The sequence below is a fragment of the Balaenoptera physalus genome, assembly GCF_965194825.1.
Source record: "Balaenoptera physalus genome assembly, chromosome: 1".
Lineage (NCBI taxonomy): Eukaryota > Metazoa > Chordata > Mammalia > Artiodactyla > Balaenopteridae > Balaenoptera > Balaenoptera physalus.
Window position 1 is genome coordinate 120,049,831 of NC_138882.1, and position 26,100 is coordinate 120,075,930.

The 26,100-nt window shown below is 35.4% G+C and overlaps 1 protein-coding gene and 1 long non-coding RNA gene across 3 annotated transcripts in view; one reads left to right on the forward strand and one right to left on the reverse strand.

The window, feature by feature from the left end:
* SELENOF (selenoprotein F) overlaps positions 1–26,100 on the forward strand; it is a 38,034-nt gene that overhangs the window by 1,234 nt on the left and 10,700 nt on the right. For both annotated transcript variants that reach the window (XM_082410842.1, XM_082410843.1), the window contains exons 2-3: positions 8,275–8,442; positions 24,982–25,045. In XM_082410842.1, coding sequence (XP_082266968.1) covers positions 8,275–8,442; positions 24,982–25,045 — 232 coding nt within the window. The remainder of the gene's footprint in view (positions 1–8,274; positions 8,443–24,981; positions 25,046–26,100) is intronic.
* Positions 1,075–6,368, reverse strand: LOC309637005. Its single transcript, XR_014250341.1, has 2 exons — positions 4,240–6,368; positions 1,075–4,202 (listed from the first exon to the last, which is right to left on the reverse strand). It is a non-coding gene; the product is annotated as an uncharacterized lncRNA (long non-coding RNA).

Sequence of the window (26,100 nt, forward strand, 5' to 3'; positions counted from 1 at the left end):
AGTCATTTGGTGCCTTAGAAATTACTGGAAGACCCCTTTCTAAACTTTGTACTCAAGAATTTATTGTCTTAGGTAATTTGCGTTCACCACCACGAAAAGATAAAAAAGAATAACATTTCAAGTTGCCTTCTCCTGATTTCACTCTCTTTAACTGTTTTATTATCTGTGGCTGTGTAACCACCCCCAAAGCTTAAAATAACGATTTCTTGTAATTCTGTGTGTCTGCTGAGCAGTTCCTGTGTTGATTTCCTCTGGCCTCATTTACGCAGTTTGAGCTGAGCCGGTAGGTCAGCTGAACTGAAGGGTCCAGGATGGCTTCATTCTTAGTGGTGCTGTCTGTCAGCTAGGTTCCCATTCATGTGACATCTCATTCTCCAATAGGCCAGACCAACTTCTTTTCGTGGCAGTCTCAGGGCAGCACTCCTACAGAGCAAAAGCTGCAATGCCTCCTAAAGCCTAGCCTCAGAAATCACATACATCACTTTCAAAAGGGTGGGAGGATTGGGCTTCCTCAGCGACTGCTGCGGCCAGAGTGCGACGTGGCTTAATTCCTCGTTTGATACATCACTTTCACATCACAATATTTGTCAAATCAAGTAACAAGACGAGCCTGGATTTCAGGGATGGGGATATGGACTCCATCTCTGCATGAGAAGAGTGCCATAGTCACATGGCAAAGAAGTGTACATACCAAGGTAGGAGGAATTTATGCCCATTAAACAATCTACCAAAGTGACCATCCACAGAATTCAAGCCAGAAACTTGGGTCTCATCTTCGACTCCTACCTTTTCTTACATACCTCACATCCAGGTAATTACCAAGTCTTGTTGATTTTACTTCCTAAATATCTCTCAGATTCATCCACTTATTATTAATCTCTCATTTAGGCCACCAACCTCTCTCTCCTTAGACATAACAGCCTCCTAGTTCGCCCTTTAATTATCAGAATCTAAGCAGTTGTTTTTGCCAGCTTCCCAATTGCCCAAGCCAGAAATTATTCATTTTAAATTCTTTCCTTTCACTCTCTGACCCCAGTTAGTCATTAAACCCTTAAAAATCTCCAAGCCAGTTCATTTAATTTTACCTCTACAAGTAGTACCTAAATTCAGGCCCCATCTTTGCTTGCCTGGGATTGCCACAACAGCTTCTGTAACTGGCCTCCTGATCTCATTTTCCCCCATTTCCTAATTCAGTCTCTGCAGTGCATCCAAGTCATCTTTCTCAAACTTAGGTCGGTCATTGTTAAAACTCCTCAAATGGCTCTCAGTTGCTTTAAAGGTGAAGTCTATCTTCATTGTGCCTTAACAGGACCTCTTTGACCTAATACTTACTTGTTTGTCTCTCCAGGCTTAATTCCCAGCATTTACCTCTACTGGGAGAGCAAAATGGTAGAGGTGGAAAATTGGGGTCATTTTAGTACCTCTCACATACCATGTTTTCTCTCACCAGACCTAAAGTAAGGTGTTTAGATAAAATGCAAGGCTTAACTTACATGCCATTTCCAGATTTGCAAAGTCTGATATACCCTCTCCCTTACATATTGTGTCGTCATACATTATGCTGTATCACAGATTCACAACTGCACCAAAGCTCTGTGTGTGGTTTGTATCCCTCCATTCCCATGCCGAGTGTAGCCAAAGAGAATACAGGGGCCACTTTTCTTTTATATATCTTTTTATTGTGCCTCACGTGTACACTTAAATCCCTCAGATGTTTGAAAGGCCTTCTAGTTCATTAGTGTTTGTTCCTTGCTATCAAAGTCATTTAGATATCTGTAGTGGGTTATGTAGAACAGTGATGAACCCCATCCACTCCAACAAACACATAATGACTGAAAATATTTAGAAAGGGAGATCTGAGCAATTCACCTTTTTGTTGAACTGTTTTAACTTCTCTAAAGCTTACTCCTGTCTCTTTCTTCTGTAATGACTAGTGTTTTTAAGAAAATAAGGCAATAAAATCTTGAAAATGAAAAGAGAAGTACAGAGGACTGTTGGAAAACTCTTAAGAAATTAGAAAAACTGCATTTCACAGTTAGCCTGAGGGGGAAGAAAGGCCAGGTGGAATAAGTAGCTGGCAGTAATAAAAATAAGCCAAAGCTTTGGAACCTGACAAATGAATAAAAAGGGAATGAAGGAAGACTTTCTTGGTGCCCTGAGTTTGAGCTACTGGTATCGGCAGAAGACTTAGCTCCTACTTTGTTAATTCATACCTCTGAGTCCTCAGACTAGACAGGCTGAGCTTTTATTACTGTCTGTGCCTCTGAATAGCTCTAATTAAAGTTAGTAGCAACACACAGTTATCAATATTCCAATGAGGTGACAACGGGGAGGATATAAAATGATTTAATTGAAGATACATTTTGAGTATGCTTAAGCATTAGAAAAAACTATTTTCGTATAGCCTAAGGGAGCTGTTTTCTAGAGTGTCCCAGAACTAAGTGATACTCAATTCTTCATTCAGCTCATACATATTACTTCTTTCAGAAAGACACTGTAGGGATTTCCCTGGTGGCGCAGTGGTTAAGAATCCACCTGCCAATGCAGGGGACACGGGTTCAATCCCTGGTCCGGGAAGATGCCACATGCCACGGAGCAACTAAGCCCGTGCGCCACAACTCCTGAGCCTGCACTCTAGAGCCCGCGAGCCACAACTACTGAAGCCCATGCACCTAGAGCCCATGCTTCACAACAAGAGAGGCCACCGCAATGAGAATCCCACGCACTGCGACGAAGAGTAGCCCCCACTCACCGCAACTAGAGAAAGCCCGCGTGTAGCAACGAAGACTCAATGCAGCCAAAAATAAATTAATTAATTTAAAAAGAAAGGCACTGTACTGGAAGCAGTATAAAATGATTTTATGTATTATTGATTCTGAGACACCACACCCCATCCCCTACGCCTACCCCCTTTTCTTCACAAGTTAACATCTGGATTGGTCTTATTTCAATGGGTGGCACAAGTGTCAGCATTTTTGTTATTTTTAATGGTACATACAATAATGGTGCATCATGGATTCTGTGAAAGGTGGTAGTTAATAACAGTGGTTAAGGGTTTTGAGGGCAGGCCAGGATTAGAATCTTGATGCTGCCATCTAATGTCCGTTGTATTGTCTTAAGATAGATTACCTCAACTGTCCTAAGCCTCTGTTTCCTTCTCTATAAAATGAGGATAATACCCCTATCATAGGGGGATAAGATTAAATAGAATAATGATGTAAAGTGTTTAACAAAGTATCTGGTGCTTTGTAAGAGCTTGCCATAAAGGCTGTGTTTCTGGTATTTGTTTTCATGGGGTTCGTCTGTAAACCCATGTATTTTGTCTCAGATTTAAAATCCATTCAGAATTATTACATGAGAAACCTGAGTTTTCTGAGTAAAGACCGGTTAAGAGACAGCTAATCATGTGAATGTATAAGTGTAATAAAATGTATAGCTATACCAGGCTTTTGCCTGAAAAGGTGATGTTACATTATAGTTATTACAGCTTCCCAGCCAACAACCCTTATGTTTATAAAGAACTCAGTAATATCAGAAAAATAAATCAGTGACTAATGCAAAGGAGTCTCTTAGCCTGTCAATCCTACTTTGAATTGGAGAAGTCATAAACTGTTAAGTGGTTATCCCAATCAGGGTTATCCCACCCAGTCCTTAAAATCTATGTCTTTCTTAGAAGGGTGGCTAATTATTTTAAAATTTAGGAGAATTTCCTGGCGGTCTAGTGGTTAGGACTCCAGGCTTTCACTGGTGAGGGCGCGGGTGCAGTCCCTGGTCGGGTAACTAAGATCCCACAAGCCACATAGTGTGGCCAAAAATAATAATAAAACAACAATAAAATTTAATATTTGGCCTTACTGTGCACATTTAAATGCTGTTCATTACTTTTTGGTAATAAAAAGGTGGGTGGGCATAATTTATAATTTTGAACTCTTCTGTATTATTTAGAATTTGGTACTTACCTATGAAGTGCTTAAAAATATGTTCTGATGTTCTTAGATTCAAAGCCTTAAGTCTGCAAAACCAATGATATAAGAGAAAAAAGTAGCTCACTCATGGAACTCAAGATACATTCTAGGGCTTCCCTGGTGGCGCAGTGGATAAGAATCCGCCTGCCAATGCAGGGGACACGGGTTCGATCCCTGGTCCTGGGAAGATCCTACATGCTGCGGAGCAACTAAGCCCGTGCTCCACAACTACTGAGCCTGCGCTCTAGAGCCCGTGAGCCACAACTACTGAAGCCTGCGTGCCTAGAGCCCGTGCTCCGCAACAAGAGAAGCCACGACAATGAGAAGCCTGCGCACCACAACGAAGAGTAGCCCCCGCTCACTGCAGCTAGAGAAAGCCGGTGCACAGCAACGAAGACCCAACACAGCCAAAAATTAAAAAAACAAATAAATAAATAAATTTATTTTAAAAAATTTAAAAGCTACATTATATCTCCCCTACGCTTATCTCTATCCCATGTCTAATATAATGACTTAAAAATAAGTCGTGTTTTGTAGTTTTTAAGTGTGCTTTCACAGTGGAAGGTGGGAATAATTCTAAAATTTATTAAGTACTCACTGTGTACTGGGCAGGATACAAGATGCTTTCTGTACTTTTTCTCCTTTAATTCCCAAAACTTTGTGAAGTAAGTGGTAATTATTCGTATTCAGAAATTAAGAAGTAAGGTTGCTCTGTGCTGATATTTGAATCAAGTTGTCATCAGACTCAAATACATGTTTTGCATGTTCATGCTACCTGTCAGTAGGTGCTCAGTAAATGCCAGAATAAAACCAAGTATTATGATCCCATGATTATTCATTTGAGATTCTTGTTTTATAAAACATGCTTTGGTAACAATTTCTTATGTTTGTTAAGCAGTTCACAGTTTCAAAGTTATTTCATTTTTATCACCTGTTTTAGTTACCATGGCTACAAAACAAATCACCCTAAAATTTAGTGGTGTAAAATCATTGTTTATTTTGCTTTCAAATTTCTATGGGTCAGCAATTCAGACAGGGCACAGCAGGATGGCTGTGTGTTGCATGGTGTCTCAGACCTCCGCCTGAGACTGAAAGACTAAAATGTGAAGGCTTTTTACTCACATGTCTAGTAGTTGATGCTGGTTATCAGCTGGAGGCCTCAGGTGCTCTCTACATGGGCCTCTCTTTACATTCTCTCTGTAGTTTAGGCTGCCTTACAGCATGGTGGCTAAATTCCGAAGTCAAGTATTATAGAGAGACAGATAACAGCACCTGCAGGCACTAGGCAAGCAGAGATTGTTTCCTTTTTTATGACCTACCCTCAGAAATCATGTAGTTTCACTTCCTTGACACTCTGTTGGTCAGAACAGTCACAAGCCCCTGCCCAGGTTGAAGGGGAGGGAACATAGACTCCCACTCCTCAGTGGAGGACTGCCAGTCACACGGGGGATGATGTGTATATATTGATGTGGCTGTCTTTGGAAAAATAGAAATTAACCTGTGAAATTGATTAAGCAGATCACTTTACTAGTAAATAAATTACTCAAAGTGCTAGTATAGTAGCAAGAGTCTTAAGTCCCTCCCACTAGACTGGGATACTTGATCTATTTTGATATATTATGATATACAGTCCACATTATTACTGAGATAAGGTAAAAGATATATGTATATGGTATCAAATTAGGATGTTGACTTACTGTTAGGTCAATGGGATGATCAGCATTTTGGAAGAGTATGCCAGCAGTACTTAAAGTTTTTCACGTTGGGATATGCCATTGGGTTTTAATCTGCATGATTAGTCAGCTGGTGGGCCAAATCCAGCAAGCCTTGTTTTTGTAAATAAAGTGTTATTGGAACACAGACACCCATTCATTTATTATTGTCTGTGACTGCTTTTGTGCTGCAGTAGCTGAGTTGAGTAGTTCCAACAGAAACTATATAGCCACCCAAGCCTGACATAATTACTACAGGGCCCTTTACATAAAATTTGCAGACCCTTGGTCTAGAAGATCAACCAGTCACAGTCAAACCATCTGAAATTCCCCCTACTTGAGGCTGTGGTTTTGACCAATTCATTTGCTTAACACACAGGAGAATTAGCACAAACGCTGGAAATACAGAGAAATAACTTAATGCTTGCCCTTGAAAGAGTTACAGTATTACCGGGGAATCAGACAATCCTAGATTTACATAGTACAGTGTCATGAGTGGTGCTGCTTTACAGCTGTGCATACATTTCGTTCTCAGAAAAGACAATGGCTAAATACTGGGATCTGATTTTTTTCAGAGAAGGCTTCCTAAGAAGACTGATATACCAATTGGGTTCTCAGAAATAAGTAGAATTTAACAAGGTGGAAAAGTGTAAAAGAGCCTTAGAGTAGAAAAGTATGAGCAAATGTACATTTGAGGGCTTCCCTGGTGGCGCAGTGGTTGAGAGTCCGCCTGCCGATGCAGGGGACACGGGTTCGAGCCCTGGTCTGGGAGGATCCCACATGCCACGGAGCAACTGGGCCCGTGAGCCACAACTACTGAGCCTGAGCGCCTGGAGCCTGTGCTCCGCAACGGGAGAGGCCGCGATGGTGAGAGGCCCGCGCACCGCGATGAAGAGTGGCCCCCGCTTGCCACAACTGGAGAAAGCCCTCGCACAGAAACGAAGACCCAACACAGCCAAAAATAAATAAATAAATTAATTAATTAATTAATTAATTAATTAATTTAAAAAAATTACCTTTCTCTTCTTAAAAAAAAAAAAAGTACATTTGAGGAGGGGTTTTATATTCTCAGGTACTATAGGAATTCATTATAGCTGAAAAGTAGAATGGGATTGGAGATGTAATGAGAGATAGGACTAGCTGACCATTTAATCCACTGAGGCAGGAAAAGATTTGAGAGCTCTTTAAGAGACAGAATTGTCAAAACTTGTTTTTTAACAAACAAGTTGATTGATTGTAAGAATGGTGAAGAGTGTGGAGTCTAGGATGAACTGACCGGGGCAACTAGGTGGTCAGGGAAAATGGTGTCATTTTGCCAAGATACTGAATACATTGGAAGGAATAGATTTAAGGAGAAAAGATGTTTCACTGTTGGAGAGTTTGAATTTGCAGTGCCTGTACTACATCTAAATGAGATCTCAGGTAGGCTGTTGGCTTTGGAAACTTGACACTTAAAAAGACTTGGGAGTTTTCAATAAATGAGTATTTGAAGCCATGGAAAAGATGCAATTCTCTATAGAAAGTATGCAAAGCAAAGCGAGAGCCAAGAATAGAAATGGGAAACAACAGCATTTAAGAGATGCATAGCAGAAGAAGGAGAGGGAAAGCCATGGAAGAAGCAGCTGGAGCAGAAAAGTTTTGAATGCCATTGCATTTAGTGATTTTTGGCAAGTTTAGCTGAGTGGTGTGGTGGGATCAGAAACCAGACTGTAGTAACAATTCAGAAATAACAATGTGGGGAGAGCAGTTAGAACTATGGGTCTTGGGTACACTGAAGATATGAGTTATCAATGAAATTAAATCCCTGTGGAGATGGCAGAAGACAGAAGTTAAAGCAGAGGTACAGGGATTGACCTTAGACAGATGTAGGTATACCACACTCACTGAGACATGAGAGAAGAATGGATAAAGGAAGAGAATAGTTTTGGAAACCTGCTTTTGCCAGTCATTCTATTTGGTTACTTTACATAAGTCATTTCATTTAATCTTTACTGCAGTCTATTTTATGTGGGAAGTTTCTTGCTTTATCAGTGAGGAAATTAAAACTCAGGGAGGTTATCTTGCCCAGGGTCACACATCTTGTAAGTGGTGGAACTGGCACCTAAACCCCAAAGTTTTATTTTTGATGTGCTCCCGCTCTCCCCCACTTCATCCCTTTCTGTACCCTTCCCCTGCTAGATGTGAATGAAGATGAGTTTGTAGGGTGTATAGGGACCTAGAAGTTAATGTTACTCCATACATCATATGAACAGGTGCTAAGTTCTTAAAATGAAATGGAAATTCATTTTTCTTCAAAAAATATGTAATATATATATCATAAAGAAATAATATATGATCTTTTTTGTTAATCCATGTTTTAGCCAAGCTGCAATATGACAAATTTTTAAGAAAAAAATTCGTTGGGAATGTGGGAAGAACCAAAGACTCATATAAAGTTATAAAGTATAAAAATAATTAAGAATTTGTCTCCAAATGAGGCATTTCACTAACTGTCTTTAGTGTGTTAGATTTTGACAACCCTAGTTTCTCCTGTTTTGGAAGCTTTGTAATGTTAACATGAAGTTAAGGGGGTTTTTTTCCTCATTTTTTTTTTTCAGGTCTCTGCGTTCGGGGCAGAGTTTTCATCAGAGTCTTGCAGAGAGTTAGGCTTCTCCAGCAACTTGCTCTGCAGCTCCTGTGATCTACTTGGACAGTTCAACCTTCTTCAACTGGATCCTGACTGTAGAGGATGCTGTCAGGAAGAAGCACAATTTGAAACCAAAAAGGTATTGTTTTCTAGTATCTCTCTTCCATTATATGGTTTAGTTGAGATAAGGTAAAATGTTAAATTGCTTAATCAACTTAAATATAAAGAAGTCTTTAGCTTTTACGTTTTGTAGTTTTAGAAACTCAACTGATTTCTTGCAGACCCATTAGATCAATCAAAGCAAATAGAGAGGAAAAGTATGGTTACAGATTGATATACCATCCTACCATGGTTGTCCAGCAGAAGGGAAGCAGAATTACTATAGCATGCCTAGATTGTAAATCTATCCGGTCTTCCTAACTTCTGGCCACATAAAGCCAAATAATAATTAATTAGATGCTTTTATTCATTTGTAATAAGAACCCAGTCTTATAATGAAATTTGAGATGAAAGTAAAGCACCTGTTACCCGGCACATAATTGTCAACGATAAATTATAACTTTTAATCTGGTTAACAAAGAATGTGATCTGTTACAATTTGCACATCTATAACTAATGTTTCCTGATACCTAATCTCACCTTTAACACCTGAAAACAGCCAAGAATAGGTAGTTCTAACAATCCAATAAAATCTGCTACTGTTTTACCCACTGTTCAAATTAATAGTAAACTTGCTCAATTTTTAAATCTTTTCATTAAACCCTTAGACTTCTTTAATTTATAAAGTAGACTGAAAAGGTCATTTATATCATCCAAATAAAGCTGAATTAATGAGGTCCCTGTGTTTGAGAAAAAGAAAATATTAGCATCTCTCTGCTTTGTTTTCTTTTAATATTCTCTTTCAGTTGTACTTACTGAATCCTGTTTGAGGCATTATGGTTTGTAAAGCTTTCAAACAGTAATTGTATCTTATTATTAGGTAGTAAAGGTTTACTTCTAACACTGAGCACAGTTTTCTAGTTCTGTAAGAAAAACAAGCCGACAAGCTTTCACCATGTTAGTGTTCAACCAGAATTTACACTTGATTTCTCAGTTGTAAACCTGAAATTCCTGTGTCCCACAAATGGCTTCCAAGTCTTCCATGTTTTTCATTTTCTTGGTTCAGATATACCAATGATATATTTTAATGTTTAGAAGATTTCCATACATACAATTTAGTCTTTATTGCAAGTAAATAAAATCTAAACAAGTTTTTAAAACTTGATTTTAAATAGATTTAAGACCTAGGACCTAACTAGTTTAGTAGGACCCTTCCCTCTTGTTTCTTGTTTTGTTTTATCAATGACATATTCTCATGGGACAAATTGCTGAAGTGTGATTCATCCTCTCATCTTTAAGCTATTATTCTATGGTCTGTACAACTACTCAGCTAACAATGATTATTTGTGAGACACCAAACTTACAAGGATTGAATAACAAGGGGTGTTTTATAATAAATAATCTTTATCACACACCCGCTTTGTAATTAAGGGTAAGTTGAGAAAGTCTACCCTTTGACTGATATCAAATGTGCCTAAACTGTAAACCAAGTGCATATAAAAGCTTTTACTAATTGCCCCTTTAGTAATTCTTTATAATATTACCAGTTTTATGGTATAATTTTTTTGTTTTTTTGCCATGCCGTGTAGCGTGAGGGATCTTAGTTCCCCAACCAGGGATGGAACCCGAGCCCCCTGCAGTGGAAACACGGAGTCTTAACCAATGGACCGCCAGGGAAGTCCCTGTGGTATAATTTTAGTGGAACCAAACTTCAGTCACACACTTCGCAAATTCATTATATTCCTGTTCAGTTTTCATTATTAACTGAGCTATGTGTTGCTTCTTCAGCAATAATAGTAGGCAAGTAGTCCACCATTTAATATATGCCTAACTAATTACAAACTGAAATGATTATTATATCTAAGTGCAAGTGTGCCTGTATCCTAATATACCTTTTATACTGTACCCATTGTTTTTTTCTTAAGTCCTTGCCCGTAATCTGTAAGATGTACTTCTCATTAAGCATTTGCTAGCACAGTGTTGTACAAAATAAATGAATGGGTTTTTTTGTTTTTTTTTTTTTTTTTTTATTTTTATTGATTGATTGGTTGCTATGTTGGGTCTTCGTTTCTGTGCTAGGGCTTTCTCCAGTTGCGGCAAGCGGGGGCCACTCTTCATCGCAGTGCGCGGGCCTCTCACTATCGTGGCCTCTCTTGTTGCAGAGCACAGGCTCCAGACGCACAGGCTCAGTAGTTGTGGCTCACGGGCCCAGCCACTCCGTGGCATGTGGGATCTTCCCAGACCAGAGCTCGAACCCGTGTCCCCTGCATCAGCAGGCAGATTCTCAACCACTGCGCCACCAGGGAAGCCCATGAATGGGTTTTTTTAATAAGCCTAGTGGAACTAGAACACTTAAAATAGTACTGAAAATATAAAAGTAAGGCATGTCGGGCAAAAGCCTCCATTTAGATGCAAAATGCATTCAGGTATAGAAGTGGTACTTGATTTAATCTGTACAGTATTGCTCTCTGGATTATTGGTACATAATTATAGGTAACAATATATATAATAGTTTTTCTGTCTCATTCAACTCTGGCTTAAGGCTTAATTTTGAAATTATAGTTTAATTTAGTCCTACTTTAATAAAAGTAAAAATATGCAGTATGTAGACTAGTGCCTTACATCAAAAATATTAAAAATACTTAAACATGGTCATGTGTGTGTGTAAATCATTGGGAATATAAATACTTTAGAAGAGAAAAATTGTAGTTTATATACAGGAATGTTTTGGCAATTTATAATAAAGAAATGTTACCTGAATACTCATTTTAGTTCTTGCTTAGTTGCATGCTTTATAGGTCTGTCCAGGGATGAGGCTAATCATTTTTCAAATGTTTACTCATTCAACAGGCTGAATTTAGCCTTTGATAGGCAGAAGCATAAAATTTGCTGTTAAAAAAAAAAAAAAACTTATTCATAATAAATGCAGAAAATGTCTTCAAAATCCCTTATTCTGCAAATAGATACTCCTTTATTCTTTTTATTTGGTCTTATTTCTCTCCCCCCACCCCCCATTTTGATCATAAAGGACCTAAGTAAGCATCACACATACTACCTAGAAGGAGATTTTTTTTGTAAGCTATTTTACTACTGTTTTAACTAGTTTTGCTCATAAATACATACCTAGGTACATACCTAGGTACAGTTTACAAACATTAGTAAGGATGTTGACTGGATTATGAGGAGCGTACTAATTTGTAGCTTAAAGTAAAAAAAGGTAAACTAATGAAAGAAAAAAATATTTAATTCTTGGTGCTATTAATATTTACTAAGTAGGATAAGTGACTTCAGCTTTTTATATATAGAATCTTAAGATGGAATGGGAGGGACCATTCTTCTTTTCACTACTGACTGACTTTTTCCTTGTGGTGGGAAAACATAGTATTGATAACAGCCAGTTCCTGAGTCTTCTATCTTATAGCTTTTCCCACCAGAAAAGGACTAATTCTTCCCCATTTACAATTTTGAAGTATTTTAGACAAGGATTGTTACTAGCTCAAGTTGGGTCACTAACCAGTTATTAGCTAGGATTATGGAATAATGTAAGAACCTTTAGCTGCCACACTAGCTATGTGGAAAGTTGCACTAGGGAGCAGGTGGATGAAGCAGCTCTTAGGTAAAGAACAGGCTATTTTTTTTTTCCTCAATTACTAGAGTAAATCACTTCTCCTTGAGCCATTTTAAAGATTTAGCTCAAGTGTCCCCTATTCTGGGAAGTCTTCCCCAATTTCTCCTCCTTACCCACTACCCTTGGCCCTTCCAAGTTATGTTAGCTACACCTCTGTATTCCCAAAGCACTTGAGGATACCCTTGATTTGCACTTACCGCCACTATATTGTATCTGTTGTTTGGCTTTTTTTCTCTCCCAATGTTTTATGCTCTTTGAAGTCTGGAACTATGTTTTATGTTTCTGAATCCCCAGCCTTTAGCTTACAGTATTTCATAAGTTTTTGTCCTTGAATAAGGCTGTTTTTACTAAGAACAAGTTAAAAAAGGTCATTTTTTAAAAAAATTATGTTGAAAATATACTTGATCTTTGTAGATGCTTGTTAAATACCTTTTTCATGTATTTCACTTATATATCCTAAATATAAAAAATAAGAAAGTTTGTCTTCATGATGTCAGTCATCTATTAGTAACACTAATTGTTCATCTAACTATAAATATAGAATTTTCATTTCTGTATTTTATTTATAAGGATACCATAAGCTTCCCAAATCTATCTAAAATAAGAGATGTTAATTATTTAGCACAAATTTTTAGTGTTCCCAGTCTGATCACAAACATTAATAGATACTTTTTCAAGGAGTACATGACCATCCAGTTAGAAGAGTTTCCTGGGATTTTCCTGTGAGAACAAACAATCAAATCATTTTGATTCTGTTAAGAATTTTTTAACTTCTATTTTCTAAGGGTTATAAGATTAAATGTAGTATTTCAATAAATGGGTTATTTTTCTCATATTTTTATAATCTTCCCAGTTCTGTGAATTTGAACTTGATGTTGTCAGCTAGGTGCTTTTTTTTCTGTCTCATTTAAGTTTTCATATCTTAATGATTTCAGCTTCTTCCAGACATTGTTACTGTAGAACTTTTGTATTTCTCCTTAGTTATATGCCCCTATTTCCTTAGCTAGTACCTGTTCTTTTTAAGATCTTGTAGTCCCAATGCTTTTTTCTTCTTTCAGATTATTCTTACTTAGTTGGTTTTTAGTACTTTCTATCCTTTTGCGTTCACACCTACTTTATCTCTGAACTACTATTCTGAAAGTTTGGGTAGTTACCGAACCAGAGTACCTTTTGGGAGAAAAGAATCCAGTTAGCCGAATTACTCATATATATGAACCAATAAGCAACTTATTTCAACTTAATTTGCTGTTCATTCAGTCTTGATTGTATTGGGGGGTGGGGGGGGAGTTTAAAGTAGTGCTTAAGAGCACAGGCTCTGAAACCAAACTACCTAGGTTCAGATCCCCTGCTACTCAAGCTGGTAACTTGGACTAATTACTTATCACTCTGTGCCTGTTTCCTCATTTATAAATTGGGGGTAGTAATAGTTCCTATCTCCTAAGGTGGTTTGAGGATTAAATAAGTTAATATACATACACTGCTTAAAATAGTGCCTGGCATATAATAATTACCAGGTAAGTACTTGGGGCTGGTGGTGATGACAGTAGTAGTAGTATCTGATTTGCTGATGAAGAAAAAACAAGAAAGAAACAGCAAATTTGGAGAACTCAGAGGATAGCGTAATAATTATTGCTATTGGAAAAATAGGGTAAAAGAAAATAGATAAGAGATATAACATGAACTATTAGATGTGCCAGTAATAAAAATTTGGAACAAAATTTTCTGTTATTCCACTCTCAAGCTCTTGGATCAGTTGAATCAAGAAGAAATATCTTATGATAAAATAATTAGTAGTATGAAAACTTTGACCATTTGTAATTACTTGCTTATGTGCAGCAAAATACAGAAGTAAATTATGTCAAACATAACCCTAGATTTCAACTTTTTGAGTCCTTGGTTGACACATTTTTAATAAGGAAAATACTGCAAATTTGTACTTTAAAAATGTGTAGCATTTTGATCATTTTAAAATGCCATATGGAAGATTGCATTTGAAGAGAAAAGGTTTTGCTACTAAAAAGTATTCAAAACCATTGATAAAGTGGAGCTCAATTTTTAATATAATACTTAGTAACAGATTTCAAAGGTTTAAGAAAATTTCGAAGAGAAAAACTTAGAAGTGAATTTTTTTTTTAGACTCTACAGATTGAGATTTCTTTTATTTGAATTTTGGAACATCTTGGTCTTATTCACAGAATATCAGTAGAAACCTAAGCTGCAGATCACCAAATTATACCATTACTGGTTCTGTAAAATATCTCAACAGTTCAGGTATTTGATAGAAGGATTTTATTTCCCTTAAAAATATTCAGTTTTGTTGTAATAATTACATTGGCTCAGCTTTAAGTGTTTATTTTACCTTGGTTATGTATTAAGTGGTTTACCTATGTTATCTATTTAATCCTCACAACAGCTCTATAAGGTAAATACTATTACCCCTATTTAACAGAAGAGGAAACTAGGGTGTAATCTGCCCAACATTACCCAGCAAACTGGTTCCAGAACCTGGCTTCATCTCAAGTCTCTCTGACTCCAGCGCCCCAAGTTTTTAAACATCGACACTGTTTTGCCTCTCATCTTGAAAATGTTAATAGTAATACCTACTTCACAGAGTTACTGTAGAAAAATAAATGAGTTAAATGTAAAACACCAGACAGGCTTTCTGAAGGTCTGCCCCTTTTGCATTTATAGTTAACAAATTTAATAACACAGTCGCATTACTAGTTTCTGTTTAAAATTACCAAATCTTTACTCCTCAGTTTACCACAGACTTTAATGGCTTCCATTACTTGGTGTTTTTGAAGAATATATTAATGAATTTGGTTTTATTGAAGGCCCAACCAAACATTTTAAGTAAGTCACATAATTTTTCTTATTTCTGATAAAAGAGCATTGAAACATTTTGTTATTTTCAATTTACATGGAAATTCTGTAGCCAGCTTTAGAGTAATTTAAGTCAGCTTAAACAGCATTATGCAAAACAGTGTCAAATTTTAAGCTTTAGCCTATCAAAAGCAGAATGCTACTGGTGTGTAAAACATAGAAGGATGAAATGGAGGTTAAGCTAACTGTGCATGAAATTGTAGTCGCTAAAGAAATTTCACAGTTGCTTAAAATAACTTCAGTTTTGTAGTGTCAGTAACATCAAATACATGAATTGATTTCTTCAAAGGAAACAAATTTAATTCAACAGATTATTCTAATTATAATATAAAAACATTGTCCAGAAAGAAGCTTTAAAAAAAACCAAATCTGAATAATGTTTGGCAACAGTTCAAATTCAGTGTGAGAATCACTAAGACTCCTCAGTAGCAACAGTAGTAAATAATGACATAAATATTTACTTAATAATAATAGCTACTAACATTCATTAAGTTCTTATAATATGAAGGTGCTGTTCCAAGACCATACATGAATTAACTTGTATAATCCTCACAGCAACTCGATGAGGTAACTACCATTATAATCTCCATTTCATAGCTGAGTCTGGGGCATGGAGATCTTGCCTAAAGTCATACAGCTAACAAGTAGCGATAAACATATGTGTCATATATTTGTGTAACAAAAGTTTTAAAGTTTCTTTTGTGCAGTTATTCAGTGGACTGAAAATATTATTTAAATTTATTTTTTATATTTTCTAGATGTGGCATTTCTCTGCCTTTAATATGAAAACTAAATGTAGTCAATTTTTTTAGGTATTTACACATCAGGATCAGCTTCTATCTAAGCATGTTAAAACATTCTGTCACCTTTGCAGATTATAATATTTAAAAGGGAAATAAATCCTTAAAGTAATTCATAATCTATCTCCAGGCTGTCTTACAACTTCATTTCCTAGACATACCTACCTCAGAGTCAAAATAAACTTTCTGTTTATATATTGAATATTACTTCTTACTATAGGCTCTGAGAATGCCAAAATAAGACAATAGTCACTGTCCTGGAGGAGATGAAGAAGTAGACATGGAAATTGGACTACTAGAATACAGTTAGCAGGATATTCTGTTGGGCTAAAGCATAATATCCAATGTTATAGCTGCTAAAAAAATTAGAAATAAAATAAAAGTTGTAAGGAGGAAGGAATCAATAAATCTCTTAAAGTTGGCATAATCATGAACTATAGATAGAACCATATTAATCACTATGGAAGTGACCAGTAGAACTAAAAACAGTTTAAAAGTTATTGAATGAAAAAAAAAAAAAAGTTATTGAATGAGATAGGAGGCAAAGGAAAATTTTTACTTCTTCTTTTATACCCTTCTGTACTGTTTCCTTTTATTATTTTTCCAGATGCATTGATTTCTTTCAAGAATTCAGTGAGATGTGTGCTGTAAACAAAATATGTGGTATGAAAGCACGTAAAATGAAGGGTATAACCATTTGACAGGCCAGGTAAATATTACCACTTGCTTATGTAGAAGCTGATGCTTATAATAAGTTGGAAAATAATTAGGAGAAGGTCGTCTCCGGTGAAGGAAAAGTAAATGCAAAGATACAGGGTCATCACGAGAGAGATGGCTGTCTAAAATAAATCAGGGGCTTCCCTGGTGGCACAGTGGTTGAGAATCTGCCTGCCAGTGCAGAGGACACGGGTTCAAGCCCTGGTCTGGGAAGATCCCACATGCTGCGGAGCAACTAGGCCCGTGAGCCACAACTACTGAGCCTGCGCGTCTGGAGACTGTGCTCCGCAAGAAGGGAGGCCATGGTAGTGAAAGGCCCGCGCACTGTGATGAAGAGTGGCCCCCACTTGCCGCAACTAGAGAAAGCCCTCGCACAGAAACGAAGACCCAACACAGCCAAAAATAAATAAATAAATAAATAAATAAAGTTAAAAAAAAAAATTTAGAAAAATAAAATAAAATAAATCAGATAGCTTATTATGAGGACAGATAACGATAGGTAAGTAAGTAGGGCCAGTGTGCCTTGATAAGAAGTTTGGACTGTATCCTATAGTCAGGGGACAAAATATAAGGATTATAAATGGTGAATTGACATCAGATTTGTATTTTAATAACTTTTGTTGGTGTTGTGAATGATAGTTGACAGGGCAGAGGGGAATACTGTTGCCAGAAAAAGAACTTAGATTGCCAGTTTCCAGAGGCAAGATACAGGGGCTTAAGCTAACACACTGGTAGTAAACATGGAGAAGGGACAGATCTGAAATAGATTTAGGCAATAAAACTCACAGGATTTATTGACTGACTGGATTGGAATGCGAAAGGGATGAGTGAGGATGCTTTCCAGTGTTCTTATTTGAGAAACTGCTAACCCCAACATAAGTCTACAAAGGACTTCCATCTAACTACAAGGTAGCCCCTTAAGGCGATGGTGGTGGATGGGAAAAGGGACAGCAACAGAGGATAATTTTTAATATAGTATACAACCCTTAGCTCCAAACTGCCTTTTCAGTTTTCTTTTTGAAGAAATAAGTGTTAAGTTTTAATTTAGCGGCCCATGAATTTTATCTGGGTACCATAGTCAATTCTAAAATAGATAGTATACTTGTCAAAGAGTGCACAAAAAATAAAAATGTGTGGAATGACCTAGTTTCTTTTGTTCTAATTTCATATTGTTGCTCTTAATTTTTGTGTACTGTTTAACTTTTGGATTATTATGGCTTTTTTTTGTATCTGTTCTTAAAGTTAAAATATATTAGGTGATTAATTTTAATAGAATAAAATCATTTGAACCAACTCTTGTTTTTTATTTCAGATATTTGTAACCTTTCTTAAAGATAATAATAATTGCCCCTTTTTTTATGACAAACAGTGTTCAGTATTGGAGTGGTAGTGGGAACACTAACACAAAGAATTGAATTCTCTTTTGAAAAGCAGGTTTTCCTGCCATATATAACACTTTCATGTTCATTTTTTGAGGCTGTTGAACGGTTGGATATTGAACTGTATTTTAACAGGATCTCAGTTTTTCAAGTTAACAGGGATATACGTTATAATTTTCAAACGTTTCGGAGCAAAATTACATTGAATTTTTTTTACCGTTTTCTTTACTTACACATGTTACCAAGGGGCTAATTGGTTTTATTTTAAAAACTGCTTACTAAGATAGTCAAACTTAGGGTCATTTTTACCATTCTTTGGATGTTTTGGCCTCAGGAAATATAGTGGCATTGTGTCAAGTTATTTCTTTATATTGTGTGATATTCCCTAGGTATTAGTAGGATTGAATACATTGTTCCCAAATGATACCCTGAATTATTCATACTTGTAGCTGAAGTATGTATAGGAATGTGTGTGTGTCTGTATCTGTGGGTGTATTTGTTTCCAGGTGAAAGTCTAATAGTTACAGTCTTAATCTCTTGCTGATGAAATTCTCTTTGTTTTAGGTATATATACAAATTCTACTTCTTATCACAGTATTGAAAGGAGCCTCGTTCGTTTTTCTCCTCAAATTTCATAGTTGAAATGGTCTAATTTAGATTGTGGTGATGTCAGAGAAACATTTTTATTTTATTTTATTTTTGTACATTTTCATTGAGCTTTTTAGTGGAACAGTAATTGTATCTTTATGGAAAGATCCCCCCAGTGTACTCCTACCTTCTTTAGAGCCTAATTTAAATTAAGGTAGATGTTACCTTGCTTGTTTCTAGTTTTCTCAGTCTCAAGTCAGACACGAGATTCAAAGAATAGCAGTTTAATAGTGTAGTAGAATAAGTTTTAAACTTAGGGATCTTCCTTGGGCACAGTCGTTGTTTTATATTTTTTCAGAGTTTGGTAGAAGGTACCTAAAAATGAATAGTTTAATCTCAGGGGTATAATATTAGAGCATTATATACCAGCTTGGTTTGCTAAAATTGTAAAACCCAACTATTTCCCTATTCCTCCGTATTCATTCATCGTTCCTATGCAAGAATGCCATCAGTCAGTGTGTGTATGAAAATGTTAATAAATACACTATTTGCCTTATACACTTAAGGTGACAAACTAAAATCTTGACAAAAGCTTACTGTAAGATCGCAAACTATTTAGTATCCTGGTTATTTGTCCATGTGTAATTGTAGCTTTTTGTTTCTATCACTACAGGCACTTTAAAAAAAAAAAATCACAAAATACAGGAATGACCTTGATAAATAATGAATTAAAATTTAAAACATCAGCAGATCACTAGACATAGTTTTAGTTGGAAACATTTTCCTTGAGAATTAACTGACTAAATTTTGCTACAAAAAAACAGCTTCTGCATGATATGTTGATATTTTTCCTCTACCAGATGTATGTGAAAGGAGTAAAGTTGACTTTAAGAAATTACACTGGATACAATTAATGTTTAAAGAGTGGCTCACATATACTTGAATGTATTATAATAGGTTTTCATTTAAGATCTCTAAATAATACCTAGCTTTCATCATGTTATAGCCATACTTACTTATTTTTAAATTCCTACATTTTATTTAAGAGCAAGCCTTCAGAAGACCTATAAAATAGTTACTCCTCAGATCTGAATTCGTTCAGCAGTCAAAATTTTTCCTTTTGTTCACCTAACATTAGATCATTTTCATCATATTGCTACTTAATATTCAAAGTTTTTTCAGTTTTTTTCTAAAGTTTTGCTTTAAATAAAAGAGGATTTCAAAAATAAGAATGTATGACTGTAAGCGATACTTCATATGAGAAGAAAAACAGTATTGCAGCATTTGTCTTGCTCTGGTCAGTGTTTACCTGGTTTACCTTTTAGAATTAATTTGGTTAGTCTCTTGAGCAAAAGCCTACTGTTTGACTGTTTTGTAATTTTTGCCTCATTAATAGTTGAGTATAGTCCAAGGCATCCCTGGCTGCCCTTTACAATCACTTGGGTAGCTTTAAAAGTAGTAATATTAATTAAAATACTGATGCCTAGATCTCAACCCAACTATCGTGATTTACTTGGACTGGGGTGGGTTCCAGGGATCAGTAATTTTCAGAATGTTCTCAGGTAATCCAGGTATACAGTAAGGGTTGAAAACACTGCTCTAAGGTCATTTGAATTTGAAAGCTTGAGAAATTTTGAAGTGGCTATTCTAATAACAGAGGAACAATGAATGATAGCCCTGAATAGGCTATCAGGGCTACCTAAAGCTCTGTGAAAATGGGTGCACACCTTAAACATAACCAATAGTGTGAAAGAAAATATTATAATATTCACTATTCTTATTTATTGAGCATCTAAAGAATCCAGGCTTTTTGCATGTGTTTGTCTTTTTTTTTTTTTTTTTTTTAACTCCTTTTAGCAACTCTGGAAGGTAGGGAATATTTCTTGTTCAGACAGTAAACTGAAGCTCAAAGAGAATGACTTGCTGCCTGTAAGTCACAGAACCAGAATTGGACCCGCATACACATTTGGTTTTATAACTTAAGCTCTTTTCACTGTACCTTAAAAGATAAACTGAGGTATATGAACATTTTTAATAGTTTGAGCAAAAATCAATTCAAATTGGGTAACACCAAACTAGAAGTGGTCAGGAGCGCCCCACCAACAGGAATTAGGGACAAAACTTATGGAGAAGATGCAGAAACAAAGCAAGGAAATTTTTTGATTGGCTATAGCTTAAGTGGTTGCCTTTTTTGGGAAAGCCTAGTTGGCTGTTTGTGATTGTTTATTTTAGGTTTTATTTCTTAACTTTGAACCATTTATAGGCTTAGGTTTGGGTTTGGTTATATAGGCTGCTAATGCCCTAGAACCACCTCAGTGTGATGGCCTCCTTGTTTAATTTAACAATACCATGCTGTATGAAAATTTGATATTTAGTTTGACTTAGTTTAAATAATTAGTTATTTCAAGGTTTTCTTACTGTCATGTTTCTTCAGAGCCATGGATGTCATCACCAACAAAAATATATTAAGTGCTCAGTATTGGAAAGTAGTAGAATATTTCTGACTTGGACCAGGTTTACAGATTTGTTGTGATGGTGGTGGTATGATGGTGGCAGTAAAAGTTAACAAATGCAACACCTTAAAAAAATTCTTTAGAAAATTTACGTAACTCACATGTGTTGCCTTTGTTTGGTGTTATAAATTAACTTATCTAGGAATCTAGCTATCTGGTAGAAAACAGCATAGACCAATTTTTTTGTCTTGCTGTTAATCTGATCCATGTTATAGCAACATAGTTAGACTTATAGCAAAGTTATCACCACAAAATAAAGGTTTTGGCCTTTTTCTATATGGGAAAGCCTCATTAAAAGCCTTACTAAAATTTTATAACAAGAGGTTGGTCAGGTGGGAAAAAATCATTATATTCCAAAAGTAAATTATCAGGGAAGTCTTTCAACAATGAAGGGAGTACATTATCCCCAAATATTAGGAAAATATATGAATTGTACAGAATTTAATATTAAGATAGGTATAAATAATAATCTTGGTAATGCTTAAAATGTATTTTTTTAATTGCAAAAAAATTAGCTAACTACAAAGCTGAAATTTATTTTAAGAATAATAAATTAAAAATCACTTATTTTTAAATGAGAGGGAAATTAGCATATTCAAAAACCCTGTTACAAATAAGGTAAATTAGTTATAGAGCTGAAGAAGTTAGATATTTCTACTTCCCACCCAGAGGACACTATGAGAAGTTTAGGAAAACTAGCAGTAATGAGTAATATGGAAATAGGTGTGAATTCCCAAGGGGCAAATTCAGTTTTGTGCATCATTTTCATATTTTTCTAAAGGTATCTGTATATTTCCATTTAAATTATTTTGGGCTAGTATAATATGATCCTAATGGAATAGTGCCTAGAGTTAGATTGTCTATACAAATAAGGCTTCTCTAATGCATATAGAAAAGAGGCCTACCAACTTGGTATCAAAAATATAAGCTTGCTATATAAAAGTTATATAACTTGTTGCTGCTTTGATTTTTCTTCTATTGTTATTTTTCCACAAATGTTTGAAGGTCAGCATTTTTGTATGCCAGTGATGTTACTTTAAAAAGTAAAAATGCTAAAGGTGAAATTCAAGGAAATTTCAAGTTTTAACCTTTTTTAATCCTTTCATAATACTTCATGCCCTTGATAAATTCTAAGTAACATATATTTCCTTGTGTATGAATGTATGTGTTGCCAAAGATGCTTATGATTACTTTATAAGGCATTGAAAATTTACCACAATTTGTAGTTAATTTACCATATTTATTCACCACGAAAAACAAATGTTTTCCTATGAACACTACAAATCATAAATAAAATGCCAAGCTAGCATCACAAATTAATGCTTTTAGAATTTGACTTTAGTAAAGTTAGGCAGCTTTGAGTTACATTTTCTTTTTGTTTACCCTGGACTGGAACTAAGCATAATCTACAAAGTATGTGAAAGGAACTTGAAATATTTTTAAAGTTACATGATGAAAAAAGTCATTTAATTCCGTTAAATGAACAGTTCTGTCCATTCAGCACACACATATTGAACAACAGCTTTGTGTCCAGTTCTGGGGGGAATTATAAGACATTTCCTGTCCACAGTCAAGTTATAGGATATTTATAGTACATTATGATAAGAGCAGAATTCTGTGGAGGTTTATTAGGAAAGTCCCTAACAGAGAGTAGGAGGTCAACAAAAATTTTCCTTGAGGAGCTCACATCTGAGCTGCCTATTCATTAAAGAATAGGTTTCTAATATTTTTATTTAACGTGTTTTGTGGTGCAGAGAATGGGTTACAAGTGTGCTAGGATACTGAATCCTTCAGTCCTTGGGACAATCAAATGGAGACTGGGGTGAGCAGGGGCCCCCAGGCCCGGCCCCCAGGCTAGTCATCTCCAGTTATAAGCAGCCACCTCCTTTTACCCCAGTGCTCCAAACAATTATTACCGTTTTCAATGCGTCATGATATGAGGAATTTTGGGAAACAGTGGTGTAGAGAAATGCCATCGTATTTCCAGGTAATGGAATCTCCACTTAGAGTTTCCAAGGGATCATAAACTTGGAAATAAAAGATAAATCTAATAACCAAATTTTAATATGGCCTTATATTTTTTATATTCTTAATTCTAGTAAAATATACATAAAATTAAATATTTTAACTGTTTTTGAGTGTTCAATTCAGTGACATTAAGTACATTCACATTGTTGTCCAACCTTCATCACCATCTATCTCCAGAACTTTTTCATCTTCCCAAGCTGAAACACAGTTATTAAACAGTAACTCCCCACTCCTCGCCCCCCAGTCCCTGACAAACACCATTCTACTTTCTGTCTCTGAATTTGACTGCTCCAAGTACCTCATATAAGTGGAATCAAAAAATATTTATCCTTTTGTGGCTGCCTTATTTCTCAGCATAATGTTTTCAAGGGTCATCCTTGTTATAGCATGTGTCATAATTTCCTTCCTTTTTAAGGTTGAATAATACTATTCCATTGTATGCATATACCACATTTTGTTTAGCCATTCATCTGTCAATAGACATTTGGGTTGCTTCCACCTTCTGGCTATTGAGAATAATAATTGGTATATGAATAACTATTCCAGTCCCTGCTTTCAGTTCTTTTGGGCATATACCTAGAAGTGGAATCGCTGGATCATATAATTCTATTTTTAATTTTTTAAGGAACCACCATTCTGTTTTCCATAGTGGCTGCACTGCTTTACATTTCCAACAGCAGTGCACAAGGATTCAATTTTCTCTACATCCTAGCCAACCACTTGTTGTTTTCTGTTTTTTTGATAATAGCCTCTAATGAGTGTGAAGTAGTATCTCATTGTGGTTTTGATTTAATTTCCCTAATGATTAGAGATGTGAAACATCTTTTCATGAGCTCATTGGTAATATGGCCTTATACTTTTAAAGATTTGGGGGGGTGGGAGGTGTCTAACCAAGATTAACCAAATCTTATTTAAAAATCTTAGAGATCATCAGAGTTCTTAATCTGAAATCCATCAGTGGTTTAGAGTCCATGAGTAGCCTGAATTAAAGCAAATTCCATCAGACTCTTAGTATCTGTGCCCCTCAAAAACTTAAGAACTTTATTGATCTAGCCCACAATCACCAAAATGTTTTTTAAAAGTCATTATTTTGAGAGGAGTTAGAATTAAGGTGATTTTTAAATTTCTATTTTGTGCTTTTCTGTTTTCCAAAGTATCTAAAATAAACATGCATAGTGCATGTGATTTTTTTGTGCTATTTTAGAACTTGAAAAGTAAAATCCATCTTTAGCTCTTGGACCTACAATTTAAAAAAAGTCTAAAAGCTAAGAAGAAATAAAATGGATATAGTATGTTCTTATGATTGCCTGCCTTCTCGGAGTCACAGCATTCCCAAGTCACTACCAGAAGAATGAGCAAGGCTCTGCCTCCACAAAAAAAGTGATGTTTACTACTGAATCTATTTCAGCCAAATTCATTGCAATAAAAAAATTGCATTTGAGTTTTTTATAATGAGCTTTTACTTTAAAGAGAACATGCAGGTTCTGTAGCTAGAGAAGCAGTGTTTACCATTTCAGCTGAATTTCATTAAGGGAAATATTTGCATTTATGTTCTTTATAATGAGATCTTACTGGCTTTTCTGTAATATCTTTACATAGTACTCTAATCACTTTTTAAAGGTATTGGGTTTTTGTATTGTTTAATTTTAAAACATTGGTCACTTAATTTTAAAAGCAACCAAAAAGAATTCTCATTATTTATGTTGAATAGATGGATACATACCTGGGTTCAGCTTAGCATCCTAAAAAACCTGTGGGAAGTCTTTAAAATTTTGTGAAGAACTTCCTAGGACAGCTTACCTATTCAAGTTTATCGTCAAGTCTCCGTATCTTCTTCAATCTTTTTGGCTAAGTTTGAGAATATTCCATGTAGGGCTTGAACTCCTCGACTATTTAATACCCTTAGGCCTCCATTTTCTCTTCTGACATTTGTTTGATCTATATATCTGCTTAACTGTAATGTTTGTGCTATGAAATTTTATTTTATAACTACATTTTTAAAATATTAACCAGTTTTTTAAACTCCTGTTTTTCCTTTTGCAGCTGTATGCAGGAGCTATTCTTGAAGTCTGTGGATGAAAATTGGGGAGGTTCCCTCAAGTCCAAGGTATATAAAATCAACTCTAGTAAAATTTAAGTTAATAATTTAAAATCAACATTTCACAAAAATAATTTCATTAAATATTCCCAAGAATAAGAATATTTAAGGTTATACTTTCTCAACAGTATATGAATTTTCTCTACATTTGTCTTCATGGGAGTGGAGTTTTATAATAATTGTTGAATACTAAGTTACTTGACTCTGAGCAAGCATAAAATATGAAATTTAGATTTAAATACAGCACATGATGAGGTGATTATTTTCTTAAAAGAAGAGACTTTCCTAAGTACTAATTTTATGAGAGCCTTTCTTTTACCAGGTGGAAGTGTAATCCTTCTAAATAACATTTTTAATGTAAACTCATTTATATAAAACTCCTAAGGAACAACTGCATTAAGTGAGAGTAGACGTGTACAAAATAACAAACCATCAAGAAGAAAATTAATTACCATAGAACTTGAGGTGTAGAAGAGAGGAGGTCATACAGGAGGTCATCAGGTCATCATACACAGGAGGTCATCCTGTGTATCTTCACAGAAATTCAAGATAAATATGTGAAAGGATAATTGTGAAAGTGTATTCTTTTAGTTGACAACAAACAGTAATGGAGCTCTGTATCTCCAAAAAGACTTGGACTAAAGCTTTTCTATTCCATCCTTGCATGTCAGCTGAAAATCAGTTTTATGAAGGTAATGAAGTTGTTTTTTTGTTTTCTGGGTTTTTTTTTTTTTTTAACTAAAATACATAAGTGCTCTATTTATATACCTTATTTTGTTTTTCTGCTGCCTTTTCCATGATTTCTTGCCTTGTTTACTTAATGGCAAGAGAATTTTTTGGATTTAGTATTTTAAAAAATTGCCTGTATTAGCACATTACCTTTATTGCTGACCTAGAATTGTTTATAATAAAATATTGCTCATTTGGCACGGAAATGTAATCCTTGGATTGCAACTTGGGGACTTGGGGACATTTTATATGAGGCCCAGAGCAGATGCACATCTAATTAAATACATTCTTTGTCAGAATAAGCACATATTCTGATGTAGCACAGAATATAACAT